At 40.7% G+C, this 23,120-nt stretch overlaps 1 protein-coding gene and 1 long non-coding RNA gene across 2 annotated transcripts; one reads left to right on the forward strand and one right to left on the reverse strand.

Annotated features, from left to right (window-relative positions):
• Nucleotides 1-4,531: 4,531 nt before the first annotated feature.
• Nucleotides 4,532-11,129, forward strand: MARCKS (myristoylated alanine rich protein kinase C substrate). Its single transcript, XM_002817264.6, has 2 exons — nt 4,532-7,175; nt 9,012-11,129. Exons 1-2 carry the CDS (start codon nt 7,074-7,076, stop codon nt 9,903-9,905), a joined length of 996 nt encoding a protein of 331 aa, XP_002817310.3. The 5' UTR covers nt 4,532-7,073; the 3' UTR covers nt 9,906-11,129.
• LOC134761543 (uncharacterized) lies at nt 6,846-8,545 on the reverse strand. The gene is made up of 2 exons (XR_010140323.1): nt 7,741-8,545; nt 6,846-7,281 (listed from the first exon to the last, which is right to left on the reverse strand). It is a non-coding gene; the product is annotated as an uncharacterized LOC134761543 (long non-coding RNA).
• Nucleotides 11,130-23,120: the final 11,991 nt, after the last annotated feature.

Genomic DNA, 23,120 nt, shown 5'->3' on the forward strand with positions numbered 1-23,120 from the left:
ATAGTTAATAAAGAACACTAAAGCAGAGTCTAAAAGTAAAGAAGCTTGCAGTTTTTGTATCAATTTTAAAAACTAATAAAGCTCCTACTACAGGCTGGGGGCAGTGGCTCATGTCTGTAATCCCAGCATTTTGAGAGGCTAAGGTGGGAGGATCACTTGATCCCAGGAGTTCGGGACCAGTCTGGGCGACATAGTGAGACCCTGTCTCTATTTTTTAATTAAACAAAAAAAGCTCCAACTACATATAAATTTCTGTGCCTATAACAACAATTTGAGCTCTTATTAGATTCCTAGATGCCAGATAGACTTCAATGAACAATGGCTAACACACTATTGAACTTTATTTTCCAAACCTTCCTGAACATCAATTTCCAAATCTGTAAAATGGGAAAATGATACAAGTTCAGGTTCTGTTGGAAGGGTGAAACAAGCCTAGCGGACTCACACAATGCTGTCCCTGGTACAGAGTAGGTTATCTTCCCTCCCTCCTTCTCTTTATGCATATCTGTGTGAAATGATACAGTATTAACTGACATTGTGCTTTGTAATAGCACTGCCTTTTAATCTATATTCTATTTTTGTGCGAATATTGACTTATAGATATGACACAAATTGGGCATAGGTTGAAAGAGTGAATGGCTGGTAATCTTAAAGAGGATTGTAGAAAGATATATCTGATATATTGATTAAGCATCCTTGAGATTTATCAACCTCAAATGGGCCCTCATTACTGCTCTAAACTCTTACCATGCCCAAAAGTCTCAATCCTATGCCTCCCAGTCATTATTCCACACCTTCTATAAGGTCATCAAACCTCAACTCTCCCTTTTCTTCTTTCCTCCTGGCTGAATAGAAAACCATCAGAGGGAAACTTTCTCATCTTCCCACCAGCAAATCTATAGCCATCCTCTTGTTCTCTCATTACAGAATATTTTAAAAAGCAGAATATCTTTTAAAACCCAATTTCTCAGCATGTGCCCTATATCCCCATCCCTTCCTGCCTTCTCAGAAATGTTTTTCCATTCTTTATTCCTTTTCCTCTTGTATCTTCATTTTCCTTTCTACTGTATTAGTTTCCAGATGAGTTAAATGTGCTCTGATGCCTTCCATCCAAGACAGCATAACACAAGCCAAAAAATCATTAAGTGGGTTGAGCATTCCTTATCTGAAATTCTTAGGACCAGAAGTGTTTCAGATTTCAGATTTTTTTGAATTTTGGGATGGTTTCATAGACATAATGAGATATCTTGGGGATGAGAACCCAAGTCTAAACACGACATTTATTTATGTTTCAAATATACCTTATAAACATAGCCTGAATATAATTTCATACAATATTTTAAATAATATTGTGCATGAAACAAAATTTGTGTACATTGAAATTTATGTACACTGTGAAAAAAAATTGTGTACATTGAACTACTTTATTACCCTTTGTGGTGTGCTTGCATGGGGAATCTGGATGTGCAAAGAAAACATATATTGCAGCTGACAGGGGCGGGGGGGATGTTTTTTCTCCTTGGAGACACGGAATAAACTGTGTGTCTTGCATGTGTGTTTTTACCGTGACCCCTCACATGAGGCTAGGTGTGGAATTTTCCACTTGTGGTGTCATATTAACACTCAAAAATTTCAGATTTTGGATTTCAGATGTTCCCATCAGGGATGCTCAACCTGTCCCAGCCCTCTCCAGCTACTGCCTTGTCTCCCTAAACCTTTACTGAGTCCAGCTTCATAAAGAGGTGACTATGCCATCATCTTCTTCGTCTTCCATTTTATCCTCAACACACGAAATCCAGCTTCCACTATCAACATACTACAAAAACTGCTCTGGAGCCTGTATCCAGTAGTTTCTGTCCTACAACATGCAATGGAAACATCTCAGTATTTCATCTGAACACTCAACAGCATTTGACAAAACTCACTACTCCCCCTTGAAACACTGTCTTTATTGACTTTCCTGACCCCACACTCTCCTGGCTTTCTGTCTACTCTTTGAGAATTCCTTCTCAGTCTTCTTTGCCATCTTGGCTCCTTTTCTACGGATCCTCTGAGAGCAGAAATTACTCAGGGCATCATTCTGTAATCTCTTATCTTTTGCATTTTCCTGTGACTTGGCTTCTAAAAATATTTTCATGTGGAATGATCACAAATCAGTATTTACATTCAAAACTGTAGTTTGAACTTCAGACTTACATCTGTGAACTTCACTCTTCTACTAAGACGTTTTATAGGAATCTGAAAATATGTTCTAACTCATCTCTCTACCTTCCTCCCAAATCCATGCTGAACTCTTCCTCCTCATGGGCTTTGCTATTTCTTCCATCTGAACACAGCTCTTCACCTCTTTACCTGGCTAATGCCTACTCTTCCTTTAGGTTTCCACTTAAATGTTACTTATTTCAAAAGGCCTTCTTTAACCCTCCTAATGAAATTATACTATCTTATAGCACAAAATAGAACTTCAAATGGTCACATGTACTCCCTATTTTCGTTAAGAGTACATGTGATGGTTTAAAGTTATATTTCAGTCTGTGATTTCATTGTTAAATGCTGGCTTCTCCCCGAGCGAACCATCTGCATTATTAATTCCCTCACCTCTTCCAATCTGCTCAAAGTTTGTCTTCTCAATGAGGCCTTTCCCGGCCTATATGGAATTACATCTCAACTCTCCCCTGAACTCCCATCTCCCTTATTTTGCTTTAGTTTCCCCCACCACTCCGCCCCTCCCACAACACTTACAGACTTCTAACATTTCATATAATTTGCTGACTTACATTTTTTTAACTTGTGCTTTTCTCCCCACCCAAGAATGTATGCTTTATAAAGATTTCTCGTCTGTTTTGTTCACTGATATATCCCAAATGCCTACTACATGATAGGAGTTCAATAAATACTTGCCAAATGAACTGAGGGGCTATGTCTGTTTTCCTCCCCACCACACTGCAAGCTAATCAATTTATGTGGAATTAAATTTCAAGTAGCATAAAATCTAAGATGAAGGTTGGAGCAGAACACTGCCTGCACAATGGGATTTCATATGTTGTGAATGCATGAATGCTTCCAGGTGAAAAAGGCGTATTTAATTTGGAATCTACAAAGTGGCTGTCATCTTTTGTATTGTTTTTTAAACACACAGTTAATCTTGTTTTTCCTTTCTTTCTTCACATATTAAGAAGTTTTAAGAAATAATAATACAAATGTAAGCTGCACGAGAAGAAAGACCATGTCCATATTTGTCCCTGGTGTAAGCTGATGTTTAAAGCCTTTTTCCTCGCACTTAGGAGGACCTTAATAAATACTTTAAGAATGAATGACTGACCTACTGAGTGAATCTGTGCCATCAACGGAAGATGGCAGCACTGGCAGTGGCGGAAAAAGCCAGGACTCAGAATCATCAAGGGGGCTGAGCTCTATTCGTGGCTCTACCATCTGAGAAATCCGGCAACGCTCTCGTGCCTATTTCTTCATCGTTGAGAGGGGGAAGCCAGGTGCTCCAGTTCAACTTCACCAGATGATCTTCTAAATTGGAAGCCCCCTGAGGTCAGAGACTGAGTTTATCTTGTTCAATGATATGAAAACAAGATCTAGATTATTGTGTTTGGCACACTGGGCTCTCAAGATTTTGTGGAATGGTCTCTAAAATTCTTTCCAACGCTAACATTTTGCAGAAAAATAACAGGTCTCTTAAATAAATTGCTCTTTTTTTCAAAAAAAAAAAAACCTATATACAGATTATTATTATCTTGCAAATATGTTAGGGCAGGGTGAAAGGGGAGTACAAATAAAGAATAAATGACCGTTTCTTCCTGCTGATTTGGTTACAGACACCGGTTTTACATTTTCACTATGAACTCTTGGGTTCTTTAGTCATATTTATATAAACACTTTTGGCGCTTTATTTGAAACCTTTAACTCTGCGTGTGAGCACACCAAACTCCTGAGGAGCCACACTTGCACTGTACTGCTTCCCTACTAGTTCCACGTTCTTGGCCTTCCTTCCCTGTCATTATGCAGGTTTTCAAGAAGAACCACAACCGTTTCCCATTTCCCGGCCCATTCTTCCTCACCCATCCACCGCCGGGACCCCCTTCCCTATAAGCTAAAGAAATCCCTTGCTTGGACGACACTAGTCGCTGGGGGAGGTTGGGGAAAGGGTGGCCCAGCCCTCAGCGGCCGCCGGCAGCGCCCCCAAGGAGCCTCCGCCTGCCACTTGCTGGGGACCGTCGGCTTTCCAGCTACCGTAGAATGCGCTTGCGTATCAAAAAGAAATCATCTTTCTACTGTAAACTAGAGACCGAGACCGCTCGTGGGGAGGGAATCTATGTGTTTACACTTTTTTTTTTTTTTTTTTTTTTTTTGCCCCGGAGCTGCTGCGGGAATTGATTGGCTCCCTTGCGCCCCTGACGCTGGGACTGTCCCCCGCCCCGCCCCGCCCGCACCCCGCCCGCACCCCGCCCCCTCGCGCGGCCATCTGCTTCGCAGTCTGTCTCCCAGTCTCTCACTCGGCCCCTCTCCCCTCCACCACTCCCAGCTCCCGTCTCCCCCACCGTCACCCCCAGCGCCGGCTCCGCCTCTTCCCCCTCCCCGGCCCCGTGCTCCGAATCTTCCCCGGCCGTTGTCAGGGAGACCAGCCGATACCAGGCAAATAGGCGTACCAGAAAGAAAAGGGGGGAAAGCTACACGGCAGCCTGGTAACAAAGGAGCAATAAAAGCAGCCCCCAAATGGAGGGCTAAGGACGCGTCTGGGAGAAAATCTGAAAGCGAGCTAGCAGTCACCCCAATTTAAAATAGGAGGGGGATGCGGAGGAAGGGGCATGATTCACGTTGGGGGTGGGGGGAAATCAAGAGCCTTAAATGGGCTTTTGGGAATCGCCTGGATGGTGGTGTCGGATCAGCCCAGTTGGCTTTTCAAGTTCGAACTGCTAATACAAGGGATTCGCGTCCATCCTGGCGGCTGGGGTCGTGGGCCAGGCCAGCAGGCTCTCTTAAGGGTAATAACACGTTTGCTGGCAAGATGCATTTCTACGGAAACGTCTTTACATCAGCTCTGGGGAATATGACCGTGGTCGAATAATGCATCTGAAGGAACTGGACAGTGAGAAGACGAAGCTTCACGTAACAATGTTCAGCTTGGTGATTTTCAAAGCAACGCTTGAACAAAGAGTTACTGGCTTGAACCAACCGTCTTTTTCACTCAGAGTGTGACCTATTTCCCTACAATGAGCAGAAAATAAAACTGTTTGAGAATTCAGAGCCAGCACCAGGAGAAATGAACCATTCCCTCGACTGCTTCTCACCTTCATAAGCGAAAGATTATTCCTTGCAGGATCACCAAATGTAAACGAGAAAAGGTGGTGTGATTTTGCCACGAGTGAAAACTTTGGGAAGAAAATGCTTATTAAGCTGTTTCCTTGGTCCCCCTCACCCCCCATACTTTAAGTCAGTGCCTTGTCTCTCACGCACAAAAAGCGTCTGGTACTTCGGTGGCAAGGAGTGCAGTGACAGATGGAGGTATCCTGTGTACCATTATAGAAGCTTTTCCTCTAACCCAAGTTAGACTTGGAGAGCTCAGGGATCTTGCTCTCTCTCAACATGCAGAACATTTCTCCTTAGAACTGCAATCCTGTTTAGAATGTCATCGTTGCTGCTGCCTCCCTTCCTTCCAGGAGCACATTCGCCTGCGTGCACACTCACACACTCACACGTTCAAAAAGAGTCCATTCGATTCTGGCAGTAGGCTGAAAACGATCCATATTGACGCGAATAACATCCCAACTGTAAATATGGATTCGTCTACTCGAGGCTGTGTCTCATTTCACCATAGAGGAAAATTATGTCATTTAAAACAGTGATAAAACGCGAAGAGTTTCGATCTTCTGTAAATGGCTCTCACTTTGAATTGTGGGAAAAAAAATCACTAATTGGGAATAGCCAGAGAAGGGGGAATTTGTTGAGCGCCCAAAGCCAATCTCAAAATATTTTATTTCATGCCAATGTGGGAGAGGGAAGGGAGTGTGGCTTCGCTGTTCGCCGCTTTTGCATTTTCCACATCTGGCCTACAGACCTAATTCTAACTTGCGATCTCGCTTGATGAAATTCGATCTTCGTGGTTTAAATACCTTTCAATTTGGGACGATTTAACCATTGCAGCAGTTGAAAAAACAAACCCTGAGCATTATCTGTAAAACCAATATGGAAAAAGAAAGAAAGAAAACATGCTGCAAACACACAAATCGCAACCATTGTCTTTAACACTCGCATACACACACATACACATAAACACACGGAAAGATGGGGGAGGGGAGCGAGTGGAGAGAGAGACACACGGATATAGACCGACGAGAGTCAATGCGAGTCAAGTTAACGCTTTCTCCGCCCCGATGCACAAGTACCCCCCTCCCGCGTTAATTAATTCCAAACAAAGCAAGCCAATCAAGAAATGCATTATTATTTTCAAGCAGAGAGAGGCGAGTGCCATGTATTTTTTAATTGATTTATTTATTTGGAGGACATTAATTCTCGGTCTGAGGCTGATTTTCAAACCGTTTGCAAAGCGCGGCTCCATTGTTCGCCAGGCGCGCAGACCCCGCCCCCTGCTTTTTGTGCGGCGCGCGGATTGGCCGACGCGCGCGGGGGCCGCGTCAGCGCCCGCGAGCCCATTCATCTGTGCACTTGGGCGTTGGACCCCGCATCTTATTAGCAACCAGGGAGATTTCTCCATTTTCCTCTTGTCTACAGTGCGGCTACAAATCTGGGATTTTTTTTATTACTTCTTTTTTTTTCGAACTACACTTGGGCTCCTTTTTTTGTGCTCGACTTTTCCACCCTTTTTCCCTCCCTCCTGTGCTGCTGCTTTTTGATCTCTTCGACTAAAATTTTTTTATCCGGAGTGTATTTAATCGGTTCTGTTCTGTCTTCTCCACCACCCCCACCCCCCTCCCTCCGGTGTGTGTGCCGCTGCCGCTGTTGCCGCCGCCGCTGCTGCTGCTGCTCGCCCCGTCGTTACACCAACCCGAGGCTCTTTGTTTCCCCTCCTGGATCTGTTGAGTTTCTTTGTTGAAGAAGCCAGCATGGGTGCCCAGTTCTCCAAGACCGCAGCGAAGGGAGAAGCCGCCGCGGAGAGGCCCGGGGAGGCGGCTGTGGCCTCGTCGCCTTCCAAAGCGAACGGGCAGGTAAATTCTACCTGTGGTTGTGGTCGTTTATTTGGTGTCTTTCTCTCCTTCCCTCCTGGTGGCTCCCAAGGCTCATTCGTGGAGAGGAGTGTGGCTGGATTCTAGTCTGAAAGTTGAATGGAAATGGATAGCCTAAATTGTGGATTTTTCATAGCCGGGGTCTCCCCCCACACCAAAGGAGTGGTTCCTTAGAATCCTGGAGAATTCTTGAGCAGACAGGAGGAAAGGAGTGATAAATCGTCTAAAATGGCGTGGTTTGGAGATTGGCAGAACGTGACTAGCTAGGTGCCCTCCTCCCCCGCCCCCAGCCAGGTTGCATTTGTGTTTGGGGGCACAATGGTGTTTGGGTGGCTCTCGGGTTTGTTGTCGAAGCTGGATTGTCTTCGAGATTTCTGAACTGGTGGTGTGATTGTGTGTGGCGGGGGGGAGTCGGGAAAGGGGGGCGCAATGGGGATGGTGGTGGAGAAAGGCGAGGAGGGAAGGGCTGTCTTATTGTATGCCGCGGCGGCGTGCCCTGGGTTCTTGGAAAGGTGGCTGGCTGGGGCTAGACAGAGGGCTTCGGTACCTTTTGATGAGGCTTTCCCACTGTCCTAAATCTTTATTCGTAGCTGTCTGTGGAATTACACACCCATTTGATTTTTAAATGGTATCTGTGGGGTGGGAACACTCGGTGGGTCTTTTAAGAACCTTTCCAGATGGTCAAAAAGAGGCGATTCGTGCCTTTCGGTTGGGATTGTTCTTGTGCGTGGCGCCTCGACCACCCGCGGGGGGCCGCCCGGCGCTACCCGGACCCAGGCAGATAGCCACGGTTGGGTGGACCCGAGAGGTCGGCCATGGGTGGCTGCTTCGCAAACACTGGGCACCCACCACGCCTCTTTTCCTAGAGAAGAGATCGTGTCGCTTCGCCTGCTCTAACCTACTGGGGAAAGCGAGGTCTGCCAAGAGGCTTTAAACCCGTTAAAAATGCAAAATGAGCCGCCGAGGCGCGCCCAGGCTTCGCAGAATCGCAGGGGAAGGTGGGCGTGGAGGCAGAGGCGAGACCTCAGAAATAATGGGTTTCCCCCTGCCTTGTTGGTTTCAGCCCGACCGGCAGGCCAGGAAACCACCTGAGCTTTGTTTGCGGACTGTTGGGCTGCGCGATCCGGGCTCGGGGGCGCCTCGGCCTGCGGGCAGGGCCCGGCTGGGCAGGGCGGGGTGGCCCGGCGACTCCGCCCCTCCTCAGCTGCCTGCGCCCAACGCGGCGCGGTGGAGGCACAGCGCCCCCTGCCGGTCCCAAAGGCCTGGGCGGGCGCAGGAGCTCCGAGGGCCCCGCGCGGGCGCTCCTGGCTGGAGTGCTGTGATCCCCCTGGGAATTCCTGGTATTTCGAAAAGGCCTTTATGTATTTAGGGAGAAAGAGGGATGTGAAACGTAGGCGCGAACCACCAGCTCTGGCTCTGTGCCTTCTTCCAAAGGGCGTTTGCTGTGTCAACTATTCCCTGGCACCTTTTTTCCCTCAAGCCCCCCATAAGGCGAGGGCTGGCATGGTTAGCCTTTGCTTGCTACGTTTCGGACTTCGTCTTTAGGGCACTTGCTGAACGGCTGGGAGGCCATTGCCGTACTTGGGGGCTACAGTTGCGTTTTGGGGGGGGTCTCCAGGCAGCGGTGCCCATTTCCTCGTTCGTGGGGGCTCTCGTCTGGGCATCCACCCGCGTCTCCCTCCCCGTAACGACGGGGATGGGGTCTCGATGGCCACAGGGGCCTTAGGGGGAAGCGGGGCACTCCCGGTCCAGGGCTGGGGGCGGGAATGGCGGCGCCCCGGCCGCTTCAGTGACGCTCCCGCTTTCTCTGCCCCTTAGGAGAATGGCCACGTGAAGGTAAACGGCGACGCTTCGCCCGCGGCCGCCGAGTCGGGCGCCAAGGAGGAGCTGCAAGCCAACGGCAGCGCCCCGGCCGCAGACAAGGAGGAGCCCGCGGCCGCCGGGAGCGGGGCGGCGTCGCCCTCCGCGGCCGAGAAAGATGAGCCGGCCGCCGCCGCCCCCGAGGCGGGGGCCAGCCCGGTAGAGAAGGAGGCCCCCGCGGAAGGCGAGGCTGCCGAGCCTGGCTCGCCCACGGCCGCGGAGGGAGAGGCCGCGTCGGCCGCCTCCTCGACGTCTTCGCCCAAGGCCGAGGACGGGGCCACGCCCTCGCCCAGCAACGAGACCCCGAAAAAAAAAAAGAAGCGCTTTTCCTTCAAGAAGTCTTTCAAGCTGAGCGGTTTCTCCTTCAAGAAGAACAAGAAGGAGGCTGGAGAGGGCGGTGAGGCTGAGGCGCCTGCTGCCGAAGGCGGCAAGGACGAGGCCGCCGGGGGCGCAGCTGCGGCCGCCGCCGAGGCGGGCGCGGCCTCCGGGGAGCAGGCAGCGGCGCCGGGCGAGGAGGCGGCAGAGGGCGAGGAGGGGGCGGCGGGTGGCGACCCGCAGGAGGCCAAGCCCGAGGAGGCCGCTGTCGCGCCAGAGAAGCCGCCCGCCAGCGACGAGACCAAGGCTGCCGAGGAGCCCAGCAAGGTGGAGGAGAAGAAGGCCGAGGAGGCCGGGGCCAGCGCCGCTGCCTGCGAGGCCCCCTCGGCCGCCGGGCCTGGCGCGCCCCCAGAGCAGGAGGCCGCCCCCGCGGAGGAGCCCGCGGCCGCCGCCGCCTCGTCAGCCTGCGCAGCCACCTCACAGGAGGCCCAGCGCGAGTGCAGTCCAGAAGCCCCCCCAGCGGAGGCGGCAGAGTAAAGGAGCAAGCTTTTGTGAGATAATCGAAGAACTTTTCTCCCCTGTTTGTTTGTTGGAGTGGTGCCAGGTACTGGTTTTGGAGAACTTGTCTACAACCAGGGATTGATTTTAAAGATGTCTTTTTTTATTTTACTTTTTTTTAAGCACCAAATTTTGTTTTTCTTTTCTCCCCTCCCCACAGATCCCATCTCAAATCATTCTGTTAACCACCATTCCAACAGGTCGAGGAGAGCTTAAACACCTTCTTCCTCTGCCTTGTTTCTCTTTTATTTTTTATTTTTTCGCATCAGTATTAATGTTTTTGCATACTTTGCATCTTTATTCAAAAATGTAAACTTTCTTTGTCAATCTATGGACATGCCCATATATGAAGGAGATGGGTGGGTCAAAAAAGGGATATCAAATGAAGTGATAGGGGTCACAATGGGAAAATTGAAGTGGTGCATAACATTGCCAAAATAGTGTGCCACTAGAAATGGTGTAAAGGTTGTCTTTTTTTTTTTTTTTTTTAAGAAAAGTTATTACCATGTATTTTGTGAGGCAGGTTTACAACACTACAAGTCTTGACTAAGAAGGAAAGAGGAAAAAAGAAAAACACCAATACCCAGATTTAAAAAAAAAAAAACGATCATAGTCTTAGGAGTTCATTTAAACCATAGGAACTTTTCACTTATCTCATGTTAGCTGTACCAGTCAGTGATTAAGTAGAACTACAAGTTGTATAGGCTTTATTGTTTATTGCTGGTTTATGACCTTAATAAAGTGTAATTATGTATTACCAGCAGGGTGTTTTTAACTGTGACTATTGTATAAAAACAAATCTTGATATCCAGAAGCACATGAAGTTTGCAACTTTCCACCCTGCCCATTTTTGTAAAACTGCAGTCATCTTGGACCTTTTAAAACACAAATTTTAAACTCAACCAAGCTGTGATAAGTGGAATGGTTACTGTTTATACTGTGGTATGTTTTTGATTACAGCAGATAATGCTTTCTTTTCCAGTCGTCTTTGAGAATAAAGGAAAAAAAATCTTCAGATGCAATGGTTTTGTGTAGCATCTTGTCTATCATGTTTTGTAAATACTGGAGAAGCTTTGACCAATTTGACTTAGAGATGGAATGTAACTTTGCTTACAAAAATTGCTATTAAACTCCTGCTTAAGGTGTTCTAATTTTCTGTGAGCACACTAAAAGCGAAAAATAAATGTGAATAAAATGTACAAATTTGTTGTGTTTTTTTATGTTCTAATAATACTGAGACTTCTAGGTCTTAGGTTAATTTTTAGGAAGATCTTGCATGCCATCAGGAGTAAATTTTCTTGTGGTTCTTAATCTGAAGTTTTCAAGCTCTGAAATTCATAATCCGCAGTGTCAGATTACGTAGAGGAAGATCTTACAACATTCCATGTCAAATCTGTTACCATTTATTGGCATTTAGTTTTCATTTAAGAATTGAACATAATTATTTTTATTGTAGTTATATAGCATGTCAGATTAAATCATTTAGAACAAAAAGGGTGTGAACCTAAGACTATTTAAATGTCTTATGAGAAAATTTCATAAAGCCATTCTCTTGTCATTCAGGTCCAGAAACAAATTTTAAACTGAGTGAGAGTCTATAGAATCCATACTGCAGATGGGTCATGAAATGTGGCCAAATGTGTTTCACAAATTGATGGTGTATTACCTGCTATTGTAATTGCTTAGTGCTTGGCTAATTTCCAAATTATTGCATAATATGTTCTACCTTAAGAAAACAGGTTTATGTAACAAAGTAATGGTGTTGAATGGATGATGTCAGTTCATGGGCCTTTAGCATAGTTTTAAGCATCCTTTTTTTTTTTTTTTTTTTTTTTGAAAGTGTGTTAGCATCTTGTTACTCAAAGGATAAGATAGACAATAATACTTCATTGAATATTAATAATCTTTACTCGTTTACCTCCTCTGCTCTTTGCCACCTGATAACTGGATATCTTTTTCTTCAATGGACCCTAAACTGATTGAAATTTAAGATATGTATCAAAAACTATTATTTCATTTAATGCACATCTGTTTTGCTGTTTTTGAGCAGTGTGCAGTTTAGGGTTCATGATCAATCATTGAACCACATGTGTAACAACTGAATGCCAAATCTTAAACTCATTAGAAAAATAACAAATTAGCTTTCGATACGCATTCTTAATTGGAATAATGGATTAAAAATAGTGGTTCATGACCTTACCAAACACCCTTGCTACTAATAAAATCAAATAACACTTAGAAGGGTGTGTATTTTTAGTTGGGGTTTCTTGATCTTGGAGGATGTTTGAAAGTTAAAAATTGAATTTGGTAACCAAAGGACTGATTTATGGGTCTTTCCTATCTTAACCAACGTTTTCTTAGTTACCTAGATGGCCAAGTACAGTGCCTGGTATGTAGTAGGACTCAATAAAAAAGTGGATTTTTAAAAATAACTCCCAAAGTGAATAGTCAAAAATCCTGTGTAGCAAACTGTTATATATTGCTAAGTTTGTTCTTTTTAACAGCTGGAATTTATTAAGATGCATTATTTTGATTTTATTCACTGCCTAAAACACTTTGGGTGGTATTGATGGAGTTGGTGGATTTTCCTCCAAGTGATTAAATGAAATTTGACGTATCTTTTCATCCAAAGTTTTGTACATCATGTTTTCTAACGGAAAAAAATGTTAATATGGCTTTTTTGTATTACTAAAAATAGCTTTGAGATTAAGGAAAAATAAATAACTCTTGTACAGTTCAGTATTGTCTATTAAATCTGTATTGGCAGTATGTATAATGGCATTTGCTGTGGTTACAAAATACTTCCTCTGGGTTATAATAATCATTTGATCCAATTCCTATTGCTTGTAAAATAAAGTTTTACCAGTTGATATAATCAAGCCTGCTAAAATAGGATTTTTTTTACAAATTTTATTTTAAAATGCAAATATTTTTAGAGAAAATTTTTAAATCTTAAGTGTTAAAGGTAAGCATTCAGTTTAAGAGATTTAAATGATATGCTTGGCATTATATTTAACAAATAAAATTATATCCATTGAGGGCGAGTTGTATGCCCCCAAGCCAATTAAAAATGTTAATGATAGAACTTGATAATATGTTTGAGAAACAATGCAATTTTTTTTAATCATATGAATATAAACAATATATCTTTTCAATTAAAATTAAGGATTTGGGGTAAGGTACTTTTCACAGCCATATCTATATATGTTTATTTATTTACTTATAGGCAGGTGTCTTACTATGTTGCCCAGGGTGGTCTTGAACTCTGGGCTCAAGCGATCCTCCTGCCTCAGCCTCCCAAAGTTCTAGGATTACAGGCATGAGCCACCACACATCCCTGGACATGCAGTCATATTTTTTAGATAGATCCTTGACTAGCAGTTGGTAGGGGAGTATAGTTTAATGTAGCCTCAGTCAAATTTGAAAATTTTTAAAAGTATTTAAGTAAGACATCTATTAGATTTTAACTTCCGTTTAATCATTCACTGCAAATTGAGCATTTTTTTCCCCTCTCCACATCCTATGAAAGTAGAGTGTGCCACACAGGAATTTTAAAATGCTTTTAATCTGTAAATGTTCCAGTCCCCCCTGTTGGGGATTCAAGTTCCAGCACTCTTTTTAAATTATACTCAAGAATGCTATTCTGAAAATGGAAAATAAATACTTTTAAAATGTTAGGTGTCAATTTCAACAACTTTAGGATTTCCTATATGTTTTCAATATTTTAAAAGTATTCAATAGATATACTTGGGTGTAGTTGACTAAAACTAATGAGATTATCTTTTTTTCTCTTTTACCTTTATTCTAGTAACATGCCAATCACTAATGAATTATAAAAAGCAATCTTTTCAGTGTTACTTGTTTACATATGTTCTTCATTTAAGTTGTAGGTAGGTGGAACTGAGATCAATTTTTTGTCTGGAATTTATTCAACCCAAAAGGTTCTCTGAAATTCCTCTTTCAGAGACATATGGAAATCACTCCTTATTTATAGTTATGGCTCATATTTAAGAAAAAATGATAATACATAGTTTGATCTCTTGCCTAATACTTTGAGTGATAATGACTTACTGTAAGCCATACCTTTTCTCAAAAGATGAGGATTTGGCATCATTTAGAAAAACTGTCTTCTGGATAATAGGCATTTCTTGTTAAATTCTAAAAGTACTTTGAATCTTAAAAGCATCAACTAAATTAATGAATAAACCTTTCAAGACCACTGTAAGGGAAGCCCCATATTTAGATATATAAGTTGTGTTTCATTCTTAAGAAAGAAAATTCTTTATAGATTGGTGTTGAAAATGTGAATGAAACATTTTTTTTTTAATTTTTGCTTATGAGACTTGAAATTTGAATGTTCAAAAATAAACTAACTCTTTATAGAATTCTGGGGTAATTATGGTCTCAAACTCCACATTACAAAGTTAACAACCACCTAGTATCAAAATATGAGCTTTTTTTTTTTTTTTTTTTGAGACAGGGTCTCACTCTTGCCCAGGCTGGAGTGCAGTTCACTGCAACCTCCTGGGTTCAAGCAATTCTTGTGCCTCAGCCTCCCAAATAGCTGGGATTACAGGCATGCACCACCATTCCCGGCTAATTTTTGCGTTCTTCGTAGAGACGGGGTTTTGCCATATTGGCCAGGCTGGTCTCGAACTTCCGGCCTAAGCAATCCACCTACCTCTGCCTCCCAAAATTCTGGGATTAGAGGCGTGAGCCACTGCGCCAAGACAAAATAGCGTTCTTCATAAGCATTTTGTTTCAGGTCCTTGATAGAGGCTAAATGAAGTTAAATACACAGCTAAGTGGCATAGTATGCCCTCGGAAATATAAGAAGGGAAAAAAAGTAAATCTTTTATAGTAATCAATTTAAATCTAAAGAATTTCATTTACAGACTGTAATGTTGAGAAAGCTAAATTAATGTTTGCATTGATTCTTTATAGTGCTTACTAATGTGCAGTGTTGAAGTGCATTCAAGGAACAAGATATTCAGCAATCCACTTCTATAGTATTTTGCTTTCTCTGTAACAGGGTACTCTCCCTCTCCCCTTTTTCCTCCATCTCAATCCTCCAAATGGGTAATCCAATCACCCCAAAATGCTGCAAAATTACTGCTTGAAGAAATGTTTGGAAGGATACTTCAACTATAAAAATAATTATTCTGAGATTCTGTGTTGACTTTACTTAATAAAGATAATTTTACAGGAGACAACCAAAATTAAGGATGTGAAAAAGAGATCTAATTACAAGGAGTCTTGATAAAAATTTGACTTTCCAAAAACCTTTTTTTTCCTATTTCAATGCCTTAAAATTATTTTTAAAACTGACATTTTCATTATTTGATTTCTTGGCAATTCTTAAAGATTACTTTGATGATTGTGGAAACTATCATTCAGGGATATAGATGGTAAGCCAAAATGCAAAGTTTTTAATCCTGTAGGTTTTGAGCCACTGTTGTGCTGCCAGATAAGTATACTCATTTGATGGCATTTAAATCTACCTAATTAAACCTGTATAGATTAATTGTACTAAAATGAAAATCTGGGTAAGATACAACTGAGCCTGCCAAGAAGTACAAGCAGTGGATGTTAATCATATTTTATGTTGCTGAAAAAGTAAAAAATTACTGATGCTGAAATACTCCTAACTACAATTCCTCCTCTCAGCATCAACTTTTAAGCAAAATGAAACATTTATCTTTGTCACAAAATTTAGCAGCTGCAAATATGTAAGTATTGCAAAAATTTCTAGAAATCTGTATAAGCCCAGTTCTAGTGTTTTGGTAAAATTGGAGCATAAGACTTTTTCTAGTGTTCTTTATAAATGAAATATGAGAGTATCTTTTTTACATTATTTATCTATTTGTTTTTGAAATAGAGTCTCACTCTATCACCCAGGCTGGAATGCAGTGGTGCAATCATGGCTCACTGCAGCCTCGACCTCTGAGACTCAAGTGATCCTCCCACCTCAGCCTCCAAAGTAGCTGTGATTACAGGTGTGTACCACCATACCCAGCCAATTTTTAAATTTTTTTGTAGAGAAGGGGTCTTGAACTCCTGGACTCAAGTGATCCTCCCACACTGGCCTCCCAAAGTGTTGAGATTACAGGTGTAAGCCACTGCGGCAGCCTGAGAATATCTAGTACCACTGGTAAAGGAAAAATGAGAGTATCTTTGTCAATTGCTATTATTATAGCTTCTCTTTTTCCTTGGAAATGGTAAAAGGCAGCAGAACTATCCATCACTTAGGATTTCAATAAATATAACAAATTTCAGTGGCATTTTTTAAGTTAGCATTACATGTTGTCTGCCTAAGAAGTAGGCACATGTTCTTCAGGTTTGAAATGTGAATTAAGGACTGCATATAGCGCTAGAATTCTGCACCTAGGTTATTAAATGTGTGGTGCAAAAAGGAAAGGGATTATTGGGGAGAGTTATAAATTGGAAGTCTAAGAAAGTCTTTGAAGCGAATCTTAGGTCAAATGACAGGTACCTGTATTTTTGAAAAGTGCCATCCAATAGAAATATAAAGTGAGCACATAATTTTAAAGTTATATACTAGCCATATTGTTTTAAGGAAGAAGGAACAGCTGAAATTAACTTTAATAATCTAATTTAGTATATCCAAACTATCATTTCAGCATGTAATCAATACAAAAACTAGTAACGAGATATCTTTCTTTTTTTCTTGCTAAGTCTTTGAGATCCAGTGTAATGTATACTTACAACACATCTCAGTTTGGATCAGCCACATTTCAAGTGTTTACTAGTTCATGCATGACTACCATATTGGAGAAAATAGAACTATAGAATTAGTCTGAAAGTGAAGGAGTGCTTAGGATTGTTGGGCTGTGGACTTTGCAAAGTATAGCATGGTGATTAATGCCAGGAGCTTACAAAGTTTAGCTTTTGAGCCAATATTGAAGGTAACCATTTTAAGCAGTTTATATGGCATTGATATTACAAATAAACAGAGCAAGATTCTGAATGGACTTGTTATGAACTGAATTATGTCCCCACAAATTCCCACTAATGCCTTAACCCCCAGTACCTCAGAATGTGACTGTATTTGGAAAGAGAACTTTAAAGGTGATTAAGTTAAAATCAGGCCATTAGAGTGGGCCATGATCTAATCTGATTGGTGTCCTTGTAATAAGAATAAGAAATTTGGACATGAACCCCATGGCCAAGATTGCCTTGTCTATACTTCCACTCAGTCCCCAACCCCAACACCAGACTCTTGGATAATTTGGAAGCAAATTTCAGATTATAAATCTTTCCTTCTGTAACTGTTTTAGGAAGTATTTTTAGAAGATAAAGACTCAATAAAACCCACAATACCATTAGCACACCTGCAAAAATGAAAACTTTCTTGTCATTAAATATCCAGCCAACACACAAATTTCTCCAATAATCTTATTATTTTTTCACACTTTGTTGATTAAAATCTGAATCCAAATAACATTATGTGATGGTTAATTTTATGTGTCAACTTGACTGGGTTAAGGGATAGCCAGATAGCTGGTAAAACATTTCTGGGTGGGTCTGTGAGAGAATTTTCGGAAGAGACTAGCATTTGAAGCATTAAACTGAGTAGAGAAGAACTACCCTCATCAATATGGACAGGCATCATCCAGTCTATTAAGGGTTCCAATAGAAGAAAAAACGAAGAAGGGCAAATTCTCTCCCTCTTGGGGCTGGGACATCCGTCTTCTCCTGATTTCGTTGAGCTTTCAGACTCCAAGATTACACCAATGACCCCAGTTTCTCTGGCCTTCAGACTCAGACTGAATTACAACATTGGCTTCCTTGGTTGTACAGCTTGCAGATGGGATGTTGTGGAACTTCTCATCCTCCATAATCATTTGAGCTGGCTTCCATAACAAATTCCCTCTTATATACTCATATATATCCTCTTGGTTCTGTTTCTCTGGGGAATGCTAATACACATCCATAAATTGCATCTGGTAAGCATATCTCCAAAGTGTCTTTAACGATGTCTTTATTTTTCCCTTGCAATTTATTTCTGCAAGAAACTAAATTGTTTGTTCTATAGTTTCCATGGTATGAATTTTGCTGATTGTACCTCATGCTGTAGTTTAGTACATTCCTTTGTCTTTTCTGTGTCTCTTGTGTTTTATATAAATTGATGAATAGATCCAGAGGCTTGATCAGATTCAGGTTCAAAAGATGAAATCATAGATAATTGTGTATGTTTCAACCAGGAGGCACATAATATTTAGTTGTTTCTTTTCTGTGTTCTATTCAAAGCCATTGCTTTTTGCTTAGATTCATTAATTAAATCAGGATTGCCACATCTTGTTATTGTAATTATCATTCCTTTCTCATTTATCTACTCAGTTACTTTTTTTTTTAACTGCTCCTTGTGAAGCAGGGCTACCCATAGGCAGTGTGCCCACAATAGCTGATGCTCAGTTACTGTTTTAAATTTTTTCTTTCTTTTTAAAGACAGGGTCTAGATATGTTGCACAGGCTGGTCTCAAACTTCTGGGCTCAAGTGATCTGCCCATCACAGCCTCCCAAAGTGCTGGGATTATAGGCATGAGCCACCACACCTGGCCTCTTCAGTTACTTTTATAAAGAGGAACTTTCTTTCATTATCACCCATTTGGTTGTTCAAAGTACAATTTTTTATGGAAAGACAGAAAAAATGTTTGCTTTTTTCCCTTTATTTACTGATTTTCGGAATAGTTAGTTAATTCTCTAGTATTCTCCAAAGGTGACTGATATGGTTTGGCTGTGTTCCCACCCAAATCTCATCTTGAATTGCCATGTATTATGTGAGGGACTGGTGGAAGGTAATTGAATCATGGGGGAAAGTCTTTCCCGTGCTGATAGTGGATAAGTCTCACGAGATCTGATGGTTTTAAAAAAGGAGTTCCCCTGCACAAGCTCTTTTCCCTTGTCTGCTATCATGTGAGATGTGCCTTTCGCCTTCCACCATGATTGTGAGGCTTCCCCAGCCACATGGAACTGTAAGTCCAATTAAACCTTTCTTTTGTAAATTGCCCAGTCATGGGTATGTCTTTATCCACAGCATGAAAACAGACTTAATACAGTGACCAATGATTTTATTTGTTTGCTTAGTATCATTATTGACTCAGATTTAAACTTATTTTATGTAAGCAATATGTGATGCTCAAAATGATCCAAAGTAGATTGTCTTTTAAAGTTAATAATAGAACTCAATAAGTAAAATCAGTTTAAATTTATGGAGATGCTACTTGGGAATTTGCTAAAAGGTAAATGAAACTCAATATTTACTCAAACAAAATGGATTTACTTATAAGTGCTGTCACACCCCTAAATTTTAGTTGGGGTATCATGCTGAGAAGCCTTTCATTGTACACAATTTCAAAGAAATGGGAGTCATGGCAACTTTTTCTTACCTTCGAATTACTGAAATGTAGTTACATATAAGTGTCATCAAACATTTATCAACATAACACATTACTCCATGTACTAAGAAAAATGTTTAGAAATTTACTAACATGAGACTCAGCCATCAGCAGTCACTGGAGATGTATATGTTGGCACTTGGTGAAGCAGTACACTAAATAGAACATGTTGGTCAATAAGCAATACTAATTAACTCATCAAAATATTAAAACTTTTATCATAGAATATAGATCAAGAAATTGGCAATTTTTAAGGAAAAATTATACTCACTGCGGAGCCCAAAGTGTCCTTTGGCAGGATTACTTCACAGCTTTATATAAAAAAAGAATTTTTGAGGATGTTGGATTTAAGTGACCACGGGGTAACATTTCTTTCTAAGTAAACCACCAACTAGAGCTATTTATTTTAGTGTATTTGAGAAACTGGGAACCATTGGATGAGGCAATAGATCATCTAAAATAGGTAACATTTGAATAGAATTAAGGACTTCTGGTGAGATTATAATGAAAAAGAAGCCTATAGATTAAGGTCAGATTATACAATATTAATTATTAACTGGAAAAACAGTTATGTTAACAATGCCATTTTCCTCCAGTCTCTGAGGCACTATCTAGCTAGTTCATTATTTGGCTTACCATATATAATGAATGTCTTTTTTTCCTTTTCTCATTTGCTTCCTGATATTTTGAAAGCATGAGTTACTGCTGGGAAATACAAGGGATACAGAAAAGACAGAGAAATGTATTAAGTGACAGTAAAAGACAGAGGAATGTATTAAATTATAGCAACTGCATATGTTTAAAAATTTTCAGAACATTTTAAATGAGAATTTTTATGTTAATTTAAAAATTAGTTGCTGTATAGCTTCTAATTTAAAATTTTCACATGGTCTAGAAGCAAAATTTATTAGAACTCCAGTGATGAGTTTATTTAAAACAAACAAAAAATATACCAATACTAGTTTATTTTCCAAACTATAGTGAGAAGTTGTTATTCATATATCCGAATTTTAATTATACATTTTTCAGCATTCTTACCACAGCACAAAGATTTTTTTCATGCTTAGTAATGTTTAGTGAACAGAAACGACTTAATATAACAATCAGTAAAAAAGAATTCTAGCTTTCTAGCTGTAGTATTATCATATGAAAAAAAATATTTTTTCTTTGAGACAGAGTCTTACTTGCTCTGTCACCCAGGCTGTAGTGCAGTGGTGCCATCTCAGCCCACTGCAACCTCCATCTCCTGGGTTCAAGTGATTCTCGTGCCTCAGCCTCCCCAGTAGCTGGGATTACAGGTGTGCACCACCATGCCAGGCTAATATTTTTTTTTTTTGTATTTTTAGTAGAGACAAGTTCTCACTATATTGGAAAGGCTGGTCTTGAACTCCTGACCTCAAGTGATCTGCCTGCCTCAGTCTCCCAAAGTGCTGGGATTACAGGCATGAGCCACCACGCCAGGCTTGAAAAATATTTTCTGTAAAGCATTTCTACCATAACTTCTTGAGACTTAAAACACAGAGAAAAACATATTTATTGAGAAAATGCAGAGTTTTGATTTTTTATTGTTTAGATTCGGAATACGAACATTGAAACCAATTACTCATAAAGGGTGCTTCCTCTAGACCTTCTTATTGTCCTGAATTCCTATTTTGTTAGCAAAAGTACATTTACAAGAAATATATATATATATATATTTCATATATATGAATCTGGCATAAATATGAATGCATTCTTCCCATATTAAAATTAGAATTCTTTAAACAAAACAAAATTTTCTTCTATTTTCAATTCTTGTCACTTCTGCCATTTGCTGCTTGAAGTCCTTAAAAAATATTATATCTTCTGAATGCTTTCTAAGAGTATAGAGAATAATGATTGAATGAGGTTTAGAGTTGGCTAAAGGAGGACTTTTTTGACCAGAAGTTGATTCTCTGAAGTTTTTTGTGTGTCTTTAATTTGTTTTCTTTCCACTGATTAATCTTTCATAGTATGTAGTTATAATGGTAACCATCACGTACATCTGACCTACAATAAAGAAGAAAATGGACAGAAAAAAGATTATTAACTTTTCTTCCTTTTTTGTTCTTCTGTAGGTCTCATTCCTGTCAGTTAGACTTGTGGTCATGTTATTTCCTGATGGGGTCACGAGGATGAATTAGTGATTAGACACTTAGGTGCTGGACTCAAAGGGACCTGGCTCCATCACATGCAAACTTTTTGTAATAGAAGGTACATTGTTTTATAATGTGCATTTTTGGTTGAATATTAAACTAAAACTTGAGAGCAATCTAGCTCAGGTAGACACTGGTATCCTGAAATCATTTGCAATACATTTAAACTAAGATATACTAGATAAAGATATTAAAACAAAAGAAAAAGTTTAGATTTTATTCCGTATTTCATTTATATTTTTACCAAACACTTATTGAATATCTAATACGTTCTAGGGAATGGACTTGGATCTAGAAACTTAAGAGTGAATGTGCAAATGCCTAGAATCTGTTCTGGTAAGAAATTCACTTCAGTAAAAAACAATATTAATATTATCAATAATAATCCATAATGTGATTTTTTAAAGCCAACTCATTTAATCTATTATATCTAATATAATAGATTAGATTATAATCTAGACTGTATAATCTATAGTCTAGATTATAGACATTTAATAAAAACAAATTGAATATTGTAAAAAAAGTACTTAATATACCTAATAAAGTTTCATATGCCAAGTTTGTATTTTAATAATATTTTTATTTTAATAAATATCAGGAAGAAATAAACATAAAACATAGGAAGTGCATGTTCAGGTTATCTGTTGTCATATTACAAACCACCTGAAAACTCAGTGGTATAAAACAACAATTATTTTTAAATTTTTGAACTGCTTTATATATAATTGACATATAATAAACTGCACATTTTAAAATGCACACTTTGATAAGCATACATAGGTACACACCTGTGAAACCATCACCAAAATCAAGATCATGCCCGTGTCCACAAATTTCATGATTCTGTAGGTCAAGGATTAGAGCAGCCATAAGCAGAGAGTTTGTCCCTGATACACGATGTTTGTGGCCACAGCTGTAGTTGTTTGGATAGCTGGGGGCTCCTGGGATGGCTAGAGTGGGATCATATGTCTGGAGTCTTCATTCTTCTCCATTGGATGTTTGCTGGGATGAGAAGTTTCGAGATAGTCCTTTGATAATGTGTCGTGGTGCCTGGGCTGGGATGGCTGAAACGCAGGAGACCTAGCAGAAATTCTCTATACTCACCGCCATCTGTGGATAGTCAAGACTTCTCACTCGGCAGCTGGCTTCCCCCAGGTCCGAAGTTTCAAGAGACTTCCAAGAGACAGGAAGTGAAAGCTGCCAGTCTCTTTCAGCCTGAGCCCGAGACACTGGCACAGCTTCACTTCCACTATGCTTTATTGGTCAAAGCAGTCTCAGAGCCCACCCAGATTCTGGGAAAGAAGGACATTGACACCACCTTTTGATGAGATAATGTCAAAGAATTTTGACCATCTTTAAAGCACCACAATGCATGTTGGATACTCTATATTCCTGAGTGAAAGAAGACTTCAATTTGGTCACATGAACAAACTATTTCTGTATTTTACAAGGGCAGTAGTAGGGGAAGGAGGTGGTAGTAATATCAGAATTTCCATCAACTCTTCTGTCTTCATTGCTGTTTATCAAGTAACGTTCTTCAAACAAGCTGGAGTTGCTATGCCTTGATATGGTATAAATGAGTGTGTTTTGGATACAAATAC

The sequence above is a fragment of the Pongo abelii genome, chromosome 5 (genome assembly GCF_028885655.2).
Source record: "Pongo abelii isolate AG06213 chromosome 5, NHGRI_mPonAbe1-v2.0_pri, whole genome shotgun sequence".
NCBI lineage: Eukaryota > Metazoa > Chordata > Mammalia > Primates > Hominidae > Pongo > Pongo abelii.